The 13,868-nt window shown below is 37.9% G+C and overlaps 1 protein-coding gene across 1 annotated transcript in view; it reads right to left on the reverse strand.

Annotated features, from left to right (window-relative positions):
- Window positions 1–347: 347 nt before the first annotated feature.
- LOC149841052 (E3 ubiquitin protein ligase RIE1-like) overlaps window positions 348–13,868 on the reverse strand; it is a 65,951-nt gene continuing 52,430 nt past the window's right edge. The window contains exon 5 of the mRNA XM_090003560.1: window positions 348–638. Within this exon, the coding sequence (XP_089859686.1) occupies window positions 477–638 (162 nt within the window). The 3' untranslated portion in view covers window positions 348–476. The remainder of the gene's footprint in view (window positions 639–13,868) is intronic.

The following is a 13,868-nucleotide window of genomic DNA, read 5'->3' on the forward strand; positions in this document are numbered from 1 at the left end:
AAACAGAAGCAAGTACTTCTCCATGTATGCATGGATTGTGGCTGTGGCATCAGGGCCACCAGGCAAAGTTGTAAAGCAAGGCTTTAAAACTTTTCAACAGATACTAGTGATATGAGCCTGTTGCATTAATTACTGGATCGATAAACTGCAGTTGCTGTCACCTGTGATTTACCAAAAATTCTTTGAATAGGCCAAGATAGACTTTACGCTTAATGCAATTAGTTCTTCAGCACCCCACAAAAAAAACTTCATTCTGATTGCTTGTACGCAAAATTAAAATAATCAGCACACTACTAGAAGCCTTGGCTGGATTTCCTTGTACAACAAGATAAAGGTAAGAGCAAAATGAAAATCAACACAAGCAAAATGTTTCTGATTCATCAGAAGTTAGCCAAGCGATTTCAACACCAGTCATACATTTGCTCTCTCCTCTATTTGACATTTTATGTAAAAGAAATACATACAAAATCACAAAGTCAGACCTGCTCGTTGCCCTTGAGAATATTGTACTTACACAGTGGACAGGTTGCATTAATTCGAAGCCATTTAACAATGCATGCTGAGTGAAAATGATGTTTACAAGGAAGTGCATGGATCTCAACCCCATCTTCATATGCTGACAAACAGATGCAGCATTCCTGAAACAATAAAGAGCATGACGATCTAATTAATAAAACAAACATTTAACAAGAATAGAACAAATAATCCTTGCCATTGCCATAAACAATAATTTGAACTGCTAATCCAATTCCCTAATCTGAAGTTCTAAAGACAATAGATGAAAATCCCATCATAACATTGAGAGTTTAGAGAATAGATATCAGGTTTCCCATTTTGAATAGTGGCTTAAGACCCCGTGACCCAACATATCACGTTCTTTACAGTTCAGTTGAACCTAGCTTAGCCATATCATAGAAACCCACAAAGCATACCTATGCCAAGATGAATCTAATATTTTGTGAAGTATTACATACCTTTTGTACTGATTGACTGAAAAAAAAAAGCTGTAATTAATGTGTATACTTGCTTGGTTTAATTTGCTGCAACATATAATATTGAATATGCTTATAATTTTATATGCATACAATGAATGCCATGAACATCTGGACTATTGTTTACGTCAATATTGTCTTAAGTATGGTTCTTAGGTGCAAGAACAAAAAATTCAATAGCTCAGTAAAATAATCTTCAGTTATCATGGGGTTAATCGCCCTTGATCTCCCTGCTATGTTTGGCTGGCCATATGCCAGCAAAATTGAAGTCATTGGTCATATGAGTTTTGTCTCTTCCGAGAAAGCTCAAAATTTTAAAACAATAATTTGATGCGAAGTCGTAAGATGACAAGAGTACATCACAGCTGTAACAGACAACCCTTAATTACCAGGGAAGAATTCTACAAGATTCAATCCAAGTCCAAATCATATCCCACCGCCCACATCCCCCGTCAACATAACAGTTCTCTGCATACAAGCAACAAGTATTACAAAGAGTGATGTGAGACAGTCACTATTGTTGCCTCTCCAAAAATTCCCTGGTTTCTCTCCTTATGAACCACCAGGCAAGAAATAAAACATCCATATAAGCAGCCACTTAACGATACATTTTGCAAAATGTACATGAAAGTTTTTCTACACAGAGAGCTCGATGAACTAGGCATAGGTGGAAGATTTTCTACCCATGGACTTTGATGAAGAAATTTATATAGAATAACACAATTCTTCCTAGCTGAGTCTTCCAAGTATGATTGAGAGCTTATAGCTTAAAACATGCCTAAAAAAGTGATTTGAAAGTTTATAGGGTGCACTTAAAGGATGTATAAATTCAGTTATCGAGGACTCCTTATTTACTGGGGAAATAAACATTGGGTGACTATTTTGATTTATAAAATGATATTATTATTGGAAGCTCAAAAGAGTTGATTAACAAATATTAAGTTGTTCAAAAGGATCCAACACACTTGAGATATGTTGTGACCTATATACAATGTGTATTACATTTTGTTTGTCCCCCCTTATGTATTTATGTTTGAACTGTAGTGAAATAGGAGGGTTATCCTCCTTATATGACAGTATTCTTTCATTTCCCACCTAATGAAGTTTCTTTTCTCATCTTCTTTGCTATCTCATGGTTGGAACTCTATTGCTTTCATATAGCATCAGTACCATATCCAACCTTGGAGAAAGGTAATTTGGTGATCATCTGAAAGGGAAGAGGAAGAAGAAACCCCATTCTGGTGTGTTGGGAGTCTCATTTTTCGTGCTCCAAGAAGGGCATTTGTACATTTTATGCAGTTTGGTTCTATTCAGTTGGGGCTTTAGTAGCTCTTGATTTTGATTGATTTTTAAATCAAGAATCATTCCAATCGGAGGCATTTTCGATTTTATACAGATTTTTTCTGATTTTCTGAATAGTGTTCTGAGGGGGGGGCAGCAATTCTCTAGATTTGCATCATTTGGGTTGTCTTGGATAGCATTCTTGGTGAGAGTTTTATTGTTTTGATTGGGTTTTAAAGACTCTTTTGGAGTATATCGAGAGGCAGTAGTTGAGTTTTGAAATCAGAATCAAGTTTGGGTTATGAAAATGCTTTGATGATGTTGTGCTTTGTAGTCTAATGCTTGTTCCTCGACATCTGTTGTCTGGTAATAAGGGCTATTGGAAGGCGTTTAAGGTGCTTTTGTTGATGTTCTTCATATCAGCTGAGCATATTTGTGTGTCGGACTGAGTTAATAGTATCGGCAGCATCATTATTCTTTGATTTGTTGTGTGCTATGTCACATACGTGCGGGTGCGGATGCGGGGTGATGCGGCACTTTAGAAAAACTTGGGTGCGAGGAGGGTATATATATAGGGGAATAAAAACCTCCCCAATAGAAACCCTCCCAAACCTCCCCAATGAAATTTTTTTGGTCTTTTTTTTCAAAATTCTGACCGTGAAGATGTGTTCAGCATGATTGATTTACTATAAATCGACACTTAGATCATGAATTTTGGACAGAAAAAATGGTATTTGGTGAAATGAAACAAGTGCACAATCACAATGCCAACAAAGGACTACACAAGTGCACGATCACAATATGGCCTCTAATCTATGTCACACGGACTCTCCAACTAGGTGATGCACCCGCACCCGATGCGGTCAACCTGACCCTAGGTGCAGTCAACGCACCTAGGGTCATTTATGTCTAACTTTTGAACTTTATATATATATATATATTTTATATTTTTGCCGCACCCCCTCACCCAAGTTTTTTTTAAGTGCCGCACCCACACCCATGTGACAGCCTCTAATGGACCGGATACAATTTCACAAAGAGAATAAATCTTACAAGAACACAATAAAAAAAAGTCTTTTTATATTCACAACTCATAGCTAGAAAGCATGCTTTTATACTTTACAAATGGGCTCTATTTATAGAGCAATCCATACAACATAAAGGGGGTTTGACTACATCCACAGTCCAACTTTGGACTGCTTCCCAACAGTCAACCAAGTTCAAAAATAAAAAAACAAAAAGCAAAAGAAATACAAAAAGTAAATTAAAAAGAAAATAAAGAGTATAATACAGCCCCTGTTGGACTGTATATACACAAAGACCAAAATACCCCTGATATACATATATTTATACAATATATGTATATCAATTATATATATATACAATGTATTTTAACACTCTCCCTCAAATTTACGGTGAGATCACTAAAAGTTTGTTAAGAAGAAACAAAAAACGAGGTAGAGGAAGAGCTTTGGTGAAGAAATCCGCAATCTGAAACTTGGACTGAGCATATGGTAAAGTAATTGTTTCCTTCAAGTATTCTTCTCAAACATAGTGCCAATCCATATCGATATGTTTTGTTCTTTCATGAAATGTATAGTTGTTGGTGATATATATGGCACTTTTGTTATCGCAGCATAACTTTGAAGATTCTGAAATATCAACACCCATGTCTGAGAGTAAAGATCTCATTCACACGATCTCGGTTGTTGCAGTAACCATCGCTCTATATTCAGCTTCCGTGGAGGATAAAAACACTTTCTGTTGTTTTTTACATCTCCAATAAATGAGAGACTCACCTAAAATACACAAAAACATGTGGTTGAGTGTCCGTTATTAGGATATCCTCCCCAATCAAAAGCAGTATAAGTAATAAGATTTAAAGATGATGAAAAAGATAAAAATAGCCTTTTAAAAATAATCTTCTTGATGTATCGAACTATTCTTAACACAGCGCTCATGTGAACAAATGTAGGCGCATGTTGAAACTGACTTGTTGTATGAACTACATGCTCAATATCTGGTCTAGTAATAGATAAGTACATTAGTGACCCGATAAGTTGCCGATAAGGAGTTAGATCATCTAGTAAAACTCCATCTTTAGCTCTCATTTTAGCATTTATTACTTTAAGAGTGTCAACATATTTTGTGTCTGTGATTCCCGATCACGCAACAATATCAGTTGCAAACTTTATTAGAGACAAAATGTATCATCTTGGTGAGTATTGTAATATCGTGTGTTTTTATACTAAGTTAAATTCTGGATTTTTGAAAATTTTGGCCAAGTATTGCAGAAACATCAATAAATCCTCAATTTTAGGTGGCGTCAATTGAATCTGAGCTTGGTCTAAGTCTCATCGACAAGACCTAAAAGAGTCAATTGAAATGTAATAAAAACTTTTATTTTTGACATTTAAAATCAAGCAAAATTCAAGCAAAATTCGGGTTAAATTCAAGCAAAATTCAGAGGCGAAATTTAAGTTCTATATCATTAGATGCGCCTAAAAATTCTGAATTCAACGATATTTTATTTTCCTGAATTCGGGCTACGGTTGGCCCGAAAATCGCATTTTTTCAAAAAAGGCCTATCTTGATGGGACCGGGTCTAGGTTGGATCTGACCAGATCTGATCCGTATGATCCAAGTTAATATAGATATGGACTCAATCCAAGACCCATATTAATTAAGATCTGATCCAATTCAAGATCCATATGAATATTGGATTTGGATTTGGATTTGGATCTGGATCCAAAATCCAAGTCCAACGAAATTAAAACTTTAAATTCAAAATACTGGTTTAATTTAAGGAATTTAAAGTTAAAAAGACTCCCAGAGTGGTAAGATGCCCTCTGGAATTTTTTGGATATTTATTAATTAATAATTAATTAATATTAATATTAAAAATAATTAATTCTGAATTTCATTTAGACATGGTAGTTACCAAATAGTTGGGGTCTCTAGAAGATCCCAATTTGGTTGAGTAGAAAAAAGAAAAAAAGTAAGTTTTAAAAAAAAGGAAAGAAATAGAAAAAAAAAAAAAGTCAACAAAGAGATTAGGAAAGGAGAAAGAAAGAGAGAGAGAGAGAGAGAAGGAAAAATCGTGGGAGAAAACGAAAGAGGAAAAGAGAAGAAGAAGGAGAAAAAGACCCTCTTCCTCTCTGATTGTCCGATTTTTCTTCCGGTCTTTTTCAAACTTCAACAAAGGTACGGTTGCCTCTTTTGATTCGAATGAGGGAAAATAGTCTAAATCAGATTTATGTGAGGTTTTTAGATGGAAACCATGAATCTGATTTTGTTTTTGCATGTTCAATAAATGTATTGATGCACGAGAGTAGGAGCCATGGAGTTCGATGTATGCATGGTTTGTGTTATGTATTTCATATTCAAACTTTGATTTCATGACAAAAACATGTAACCCATGATGATCTGATCCAAACCAGACCTGTCACAAGCTTAGCATACTGACTTTAATTGTATTAGTGTGTGTTTTAAAAAACTATATATATTTGTATATTCAGATCTGCTGAAATATTTTTTTTTCTATACGAATCTGACCATACTGTATTCAAACATAACAGACTTGAATTAGATTTGTCAAGCGAGGAAACACTTATGGTGACTATCCCCTCAAATAGTCATTAGTACAAGAACATAATATACAGATCATTTTTTAATTTCTTTGAGAGAGTAACCAAGTAAGCTTATGGATTTTTTTTTGTGATACTTGATAATATAATGTTTTGATCATCCTTGTTACATTGAAATTATGTAGATTCTAATGGGAACTTGAGCTGGTCGGGATCTGATGAAAATTTCACAACAAATCCCTGGCTCCATATACTTTTTGGACTCTATCAAACCTGAATTCTGATAGAAAGTTTGTTATTATCAGCAAACCCTGACCCTGTAGGGTTCGGTACTGGTCAAATCTGGGTCACACCCGACCCATTGACTGCCTTATAAATATTCCAGATTTACTATGAGTCTGTAGAAATCATTTCAGATTTATATGGTAGTTCAGATTTCGTTTGGCTTGGGTTAAACCTCGGTAGGTCTACAATTTTTTTTATCTTGTGATTTTCTATTGCAGATGGGAAACTGAAACCAAACGGATTTGAGATTCTGTTTATTTACTAGCTCGATCATCACAATTTTCAATTCCTACTAATTTCAATTCTTCATTGTCTTATGCACCAGTTCTTGTTGTTAATATTTGTCACATGGCTTTTACCCTATGTCACACGGACTCGGCTAGGGGGTCGACGTACCCGCGCCGACACTCCCCGACACTGGTGCGGACTCGGTCAACAGGTGTCGGTCTCGGTCAATGCACCTGCGCCGAGTCCGTCCACTTTATAGACTCGGCCAACTTTGACTGAGTCTATAAATGTCCATATTTGAAATTCATTTTGGAATCGGGTCGGGTCCGAATCCGAATCCAAAATGAATTTCAAATCAGCGTCAGGGCTGAACCCTAAAAGGGTCTTACGACAAATCCCTCCCTGTCGATTCTTCCCTCTCCCCCAGTCGTCCGGCAGTCCCCATCTTCTTCAGTCTCCCGGCGACCGTAGCCACAGGCGACGCCAACCACCCTCTCCCCCAGCCACCGGTCCTCTCAATCTCAGGTATGCCCTCCCTCTTCCGTTCTTCTTCCTCTTCGTCTGGCAAGGGGCTCCCCCTGCCTCGTTCGTGTTTTCCGGCAGGGGGCTGCCCCCTGTGTCAGATTTGTGTTCCGGTAAGGGGGCTTCACCCCCTGCCTCAGTTTATTTTTCAGCAAAGGGCGGAGCCCCCTGCCTAATTCTTGTTTTACGGCAGGGGGCGAAGGCCCCTGCCATATTTTATTTTCCGACAGAGGATCCCCTGCCTCAGATATATTTTCCGACGGGGGGCTCCCCCTATGTCGGATATGTATTCCAGTAGGGGGCTCCACCCCCTGCCTCAATTTATTTTCCGGCAGAGGGAGGGGGGGAGCCCCCTGCCTCGTTCGTGTTTTCTGGTAGGGGGCGAGGCCGCTGCCATAGTTTATTAACTCCGCCTGTGTATAACTGTTTAGTTATACACTGCCGGTCCCAAGCCCGGATAAAGGAGGAGGGTTGCGGTAGGCCTATGACAGCCAGCATAAAAACTTTGTCATACCCTATGAAAATGAACCAATATGAGAATTTCGTTGGGGCGTTCCCTACTGAGCGACGCGCTGTCCTCTCTAGGCCCGGAGGCAGTGATAAATGGGCAAGGGTTGCTAGGTCGTCGCCCAGAAGCGACGCGTCACACCGGCGCCCAGGTGTGGTGTCAAATAGGCAAGGGTTCCCTCACTTTGTTGGACGGGTGGGGGTAAAGAAGTTAGTCCAAGACCATAAAATTAGGTTAGCCACTTGGAACATAGGGTCTTTAACTGGTAAGTTGGTAGAGTTAGTAGATGTTATGTGTAGGAGAAAGATTGATATTTTATGTCTTCAAGAGACCAAATGGGTAGGTGAGAAAGCTAAAGTGATAGAACCTTGGGGATATAAGATTTAGTATACAGGAATAAATAAGAATAGGAATGGAGTAGGGATTGTTATGAGTCGTCAGTTTATAGATAATGTAGTTGAGGTCCGTAGGAAGGGTGATAGAATTTTACTTATTAAATTAGTATTAGGTACGGATATTATTAATATTATTAGTGTTTATGCACCTCAAGTAGGTTTAGATGATTCCATTAAGCATCAATTTTGGGAAGATTTAGATGGAGTAGTACAAGGGATATCTTATGGAGAAAAGTTTTTCATCGGCGGTGACCTTAATGGACATGTAGGCATTAGTAGGGATGGATTTGAGAGTATCCATGGAGGCTATGGTATAGGAGAAAGAAATGAAAGTGGAGAAAGGATTTTAGATTTTTGTTTGTCCTATGATATGATCTTAGCAAACACTTGGTTTAGGAAGAGGGAGTCTCACCTAGTAACATTTAAAAGTGGGGTTAATACGAGTCAGATAGATTTTTTCCTACTTAGAAAGAGAGATAGGGGTTGTTGCATCGATTGTAAGGTTATACCGGGAGAAAGTGTAGCTACACAACATAGAGTCTTAATTTTAGATCTTAGAATTAGACAATGCCGCAAAAGGGATAGACATAGGATAGATCCTAGAATTAAGTGGTGGGCACTGAAAGGAGCTAAACAAGGAATGTTTGTAGAGCAGGTAGTTAAGGAAGCTGATTGGTGTCTCGAGGAAGATTCAGAATCAATGTGGAATAAGATAGCAGGTGGCATGAGAAAAGTGGCTAAGGAGGTATTGGGTGAGTCTAAAGGCGGTGCACCACTAGGTAAGGATACATCATGGTGGAACGAGGATGTCAAATTAGCTATTAAGGTTAAAAGAGAGTGTTATAGAAATCTAAGAGTCGTGATAATGAGAATTTGGAGAAGTATATGATAGCAAAGAAGGAAGCTAAAAAAGTTGTTCGAAACGCGAGGGCTAAGGTATACAAGGAGGTTTATGACAAGTTGGATACCAAAGAAGGCGAGAAGGATATTTATAGGCTTGCAAAGATGAGAGATAGAAAATCGAAGGATTTGGGTATGGTTAGATGTATCAAAGATGAAACGCAAAGGGTTTTAGTCAAAGATGAGGAGATTAAGGAGAGATGGAAAGATTATTTTGATAAGCTATTTAATGATAGTCATGCTCAAGATCTTGGAGACTTCTCCATTCCTTTTCATGAGATAAATCGTGACTTCATGCGCAAGATTCAAAAGAAAGAAATTGCAGAGGCTTTGAAGAAAATGAAATCAAGCAGGGCAGTTGGCCCAGATGGTATACCTATCGAGGCTTGGAAACGCTTGGGAGAGAAAGGTTTAGAATGGTTGACAAATCTTTTTAACTTGATTTGGCGAACAAATAAGATGCCTAATGAGTGGAGGAAGAGTACTTTGGTGCCTTTATATAAGAATAAGGGTGATATACAAGATTGCACAAACTATCGTGGTATAAAACTCATGAGTCATACTATGAAACTTTGGGAGAGGGTGATTGAGTCTAGGTTGAGGAAGGTTGTCATGATATCGGAGAATCAATTCGGTTTTATGCCTGGAAGATCAATTATGGAAGCTATACATCTTCTTAGATAACTTATTGAAAGATATAGGAAGAGGAACAAAGATTTGCATATGGTTTTTATTGATTTAGAGAAGGCATACGATAGAGTACCTAGGGACGTTCTCTGGTGGACAATGATGAAGAAAGGTGTTTATCTCAAGTACATTAGTATAATTAAAGATATGTATGAAGGAGTAGTAACCAATGTCCGCACTTGTGGAGGGGTGACAACCAATTTTCCGATAACGGTTGGGTTACATCAAGGATCTGCTTTAAGCCCTTTCCTATTTGCGATAGTGATGGATGAGCTTACGAGATCAATTCAAGAAAATGTACCGTGGTGTATGTTGTTTGCTGATGATATTGTTTTGATTGATGAGTCTAGAGCTGGGGTTAATGCTAAGTTAGAATTATGGAGACAGACATTGGAAGCTAGAGGTTTTAAGTTGAGTAAGAGTAAAACTGAATATATGGAATGTCGGTTTAGTAAGCAACGAAGTAGTGATGGGAGTGTAGTGAAGCTTGGTGAGCAAGAAATACCGGTGAATGATTATTTCAAATATTTGGGATCCATCATTCAAAAGTATGGAGAAATTGATAGAGATGTAAATCATAGGATAAAGGTTGGGTGGATGAAATGGAAAAGTGCAACTGGAGTGTTGTGCGATCGTAGAATGCCATTGCGGTTGAAGGGAAAGTTTTATAGGACGACTATTAGACCTGCTTTACTATATGGTACGGAATGTTGGGCTGCCAAAAGATATCATATTCAAAAAATGAGTGTAGCTGAGATGCGGATGCTTAGATGGATGTGTGGAAATACAATAAAAGATAAGATTCGGAACGAGGAGATACGTAAGAAGGTAGGTGTTGCACCCATTGAAAATAAGATGTGAGAGAATCGTTTACGGTGGTTTGGACATATTCGGCGAAGGCCTAATGATGCTCCAGTTAGAAGGTTGGAGAAATGGGAAAATATATTAGTTAAAAGAGGTCGGGGTAGGCCTAGGAAGACTTGGATGGAGATGATAGGAAAGGATATGAATGCTTTGAACCTCACCGAGGACATGGCATTGGATAGAAATGATTGGAGGAAAAGGATTCATGTGGAAGACCCGAAATGAATTTCTTTTTTGGTTCATATCGCTGACCCCAATTGTTTTGGGATGAAGGCGTAGTTGTTGTTGTTGTTGTTGTTGTTGGGCACCCCTGCCTCAGATCTATTTTCCGATAGAGGGCTGCCCCTGCGTCGGATATGTGTTCCGGTAGGGGGTTCCGCCACCCTGCCTCAGTTTATTTTCTAAAAGGGGGCGGAGCCCCCTGCCTCGTTCGTGTTTTCCGGTAGGGGGTGAGGCCCCTGCCTCAGTTTATTTTTCGGCAGGGGGCTCCCCTACCTTAGATCTGTTTTTTGGCAGGGGGCTCCCCTGCCTTAGATCTGTTTTCCGGCAGGGGGCTCCCCTGCCTCAGATCTGTGTTTGCTTTCCCTTTGTCATAGCGGAATCGTGTCCCTACTCGATATTAACAACTCAACTGCAAGGTTCCTTGTGCATCTTGCCAGAGGGCTTAGATATGTGGTTTGGCAGGCCACACTGCAGCATGCATTTGCGTGCGCTTCTTGATGCGCACAGCTGCGGCACAAAGCAGCAGCGGCTGTGGCACGTGTTGCTCACTACAACCACAAGCAGTTTTTTGGCAGGAGGCGCCTCTGTTATTTTCTGTCAGGCACACAGTGAGAGGGGTGGAGCTCCTGTTACTATTTTTTGGAAGTGTTTATTAACTTTATTTATGTATTTTCTTTTCAGTTTTCACTCTTCAGATATAATGGCGAGTTCTAGTGGCAGTGTCAATACATTTGGTTCAAGTTCTAACCCTGAATTAGAAGTTTCTCAACCACTTTGAAGGCTTCTGACAAAAGGGATAAAAGCTAGTGGCGGTAGTGGTGAGAATGTGCAGTTTCATTGTAATATATGTAAGACTGTTTTCACGGGTTCTTATATGCGTGTGAAAGCACATCTTTTGCATATTCGTAGTCAAGGAATTAGAGTATGTTCTGGGGTTGACAAAGACTTGTTAAAGCAATTAAAGAAAGAATAAGAGGAAGCTGAAAAGAAGAAAATTGTAGAGATGAGAAGCGATTCGATTAATCTGCCTTTTCCTATTGCTAGTGATGTACAAGAAGAGCTTTTGAAGAAAAGAAAGATGGAAAGCAATAAAACAATACAAGCATCATTCAAAAACATGGCAAGAGCAGAAATTAATAAAAAGATTGGTCGATTCTTTTACTCAAGATCAATTCCTTTTAATGTAGCTAGAAGTCCATACTGGATTACATCTTTGGCTAATTATAATTTGAGTGGTTATGTGCCTCCTAGTTCAGAAAAACTAAAAACAGTCGTTCTTACTGAGGAAAAAAATAGAATTGAAAACTTGTTAGAAACCCAAAAATTTGCATGGAAACATGGAGTGTCTATTGTTTCTAATGGATAGAGTGATATACAAAGGCGACAATTGATAAACTCCATTGCTTACTCACTTAATGGGTCAATCTTTTTGAAGACTGTTGACGCATCTAGAAAGCACAAAGATGTTGAATATTTAAAGAGATTATTTGTCGAAGTGATAAAAGAAGTGGGTGAAGAAAGTGTGATGCAAATCATTACTACTGACAATGTTTCAGTTTGCAGTCGTGCAGGAATGAATTTGGAAAGTGAAGATACATATTCACATATTTTTTGGATTCTTGTGCAGCACAGTTTAAATTTGGCACTTAAGAGTATATGCAATCCATCAAAAGATGATGCACATGCACGTGAAATGTGTTTATGAATTGAGGAAATAGAGCATGATGTTCGAAATATTAGAAATTTTGTTGTAAACCATCATCATGCCCTTTCTATATTTAATAGGCATTCTGATCTCAAGTTACTGAAAGTTACTGAAACTCGTTTTGCTTCTCTTATTGTTATGATGAAAAGAATTAAGCAATTGAAGAATGCATTGATGATGATGGTGGCTGATCAAGATTGGGATTTTTATGGTACTGCAGATGATGTTAAGGCTCAAGCTATCAAAAAATGCATCTGTGATGATTTTTTGTGGGATAAAATTACATATTTTGTTGAATTTACTAAGCATATTTGAGAAATATTGAGAGAAATTGACAGAGATGTACCCATGCATCATAGAATTTATAAAATGTGGGACAATATGATTGAAAAAGTTCAAAGTATCAATTTTAAACAAGAGAAGAAAGATGTTGCACTTGATGATTCAGAATTTTATAATCATGTACATTCAGTTTTAGTGAGAAGATGGGATAAAAGCAATACACCTTTGCATTGCATGGCACACTCTCAATCCAAAATATTATGCAAAAAAATGGTTGACAACAGGTGTTGGTCGTGTTTCTCCAAATGAAGATCCTGAGATATCAAGGAATAGAATGATATGTTTGGGAAGACTTTTTAATGATTCTCACATGTTTAAGGTTGTAAATAGTGAGTTTGGAAAGTTCTCTATTGGGATATTTGATTCTTTAGCAACACTCGTGGCAAGGGACGAGGAAGATCACCTTAATTGGTGGGCAATATATGGATCAGAGACACCAAATCTGCAACGTCTTGCAATAAAGTTGTTATCCTAACCTACTACATTATCGTGTTGTGAAAGAAATTGGAGTACATATGCTCAAATTCACAACATTAAAAGAAACAAACTCACCAGTAAAAGAGCAGAGGATTTGGTTTATGTTCACTCTAATATACGATTAATTTCTCGTTGCACCAAAGATGAGTATAGGTACTTTTTTTCTTTTGTATTCAAAGTTCGTATTTAAATATTTGTATTCAAAGTTTGAAGTTAGATACTAAGTCATTTTTTGATGCAGTTGTGGACCATCCAAGTATTGAGATGTAAATCCAGAAGATTTTGACTTAGAGGGAGAACATGATTTGCATACTCTCAACATGGACTACTTCGATCATGTTCTTCCCTCTAATTCAGACGATGATGCAGATTTATGATAAGTTTTGTTGTTTATCACACTCAAGCTTCTTTTATGTGTTATATTTTGCTAAGTTTGTGTTGTTGAAAATTATTTTTTTATTTTTGCTTTAAAATTTACAATCTTATTATTAATTTATTGTTATATATATTTTTAAATATATATATATAGCCGAGTCCCCGTATCCAAAAAATTTGAAATTGTGCCGCACCCGTGCCGCACCCGTGTCGCACCCGCACCCCCACCCGCACCCATGTGACAGCTTTTAACTTAACAGAATTCATGAATCGAAAATGGAAAACTATTCATCTGTACATATGTTTACTAACTCGAAATGACAGTGTAATTGATACTTTTGCCAATTACTATTACTGCTCTGAGCTTACCCACTTGCAATCCCAGCTACTGGGGCTGCAAATGAATCGGATATACTTAGATATCCAACCCGCGCCCAACCTGTAATTTCTAGATTCAGATCTTTAGAGTAAGATGTGAATGTGAGTATAGTTCAGATC

The sequence above is a fragment of the Nuphar pumila genome, chromosome 4 (assembly GCF_984573655.1).
Source record: "Nuphar pumila chromosome 4, dmNupPumi1.hap1.1, whole genome shotgun sequence".
In the NCBI taxonomy this organism is placed as follows: domain Eukaryota; kingdom Viridiplantae; phylum Streptophyta; class Magnoliopsida; order Nymphaeales; family Nymphaeaceae; genus Nuphar; species Nuphar pumila.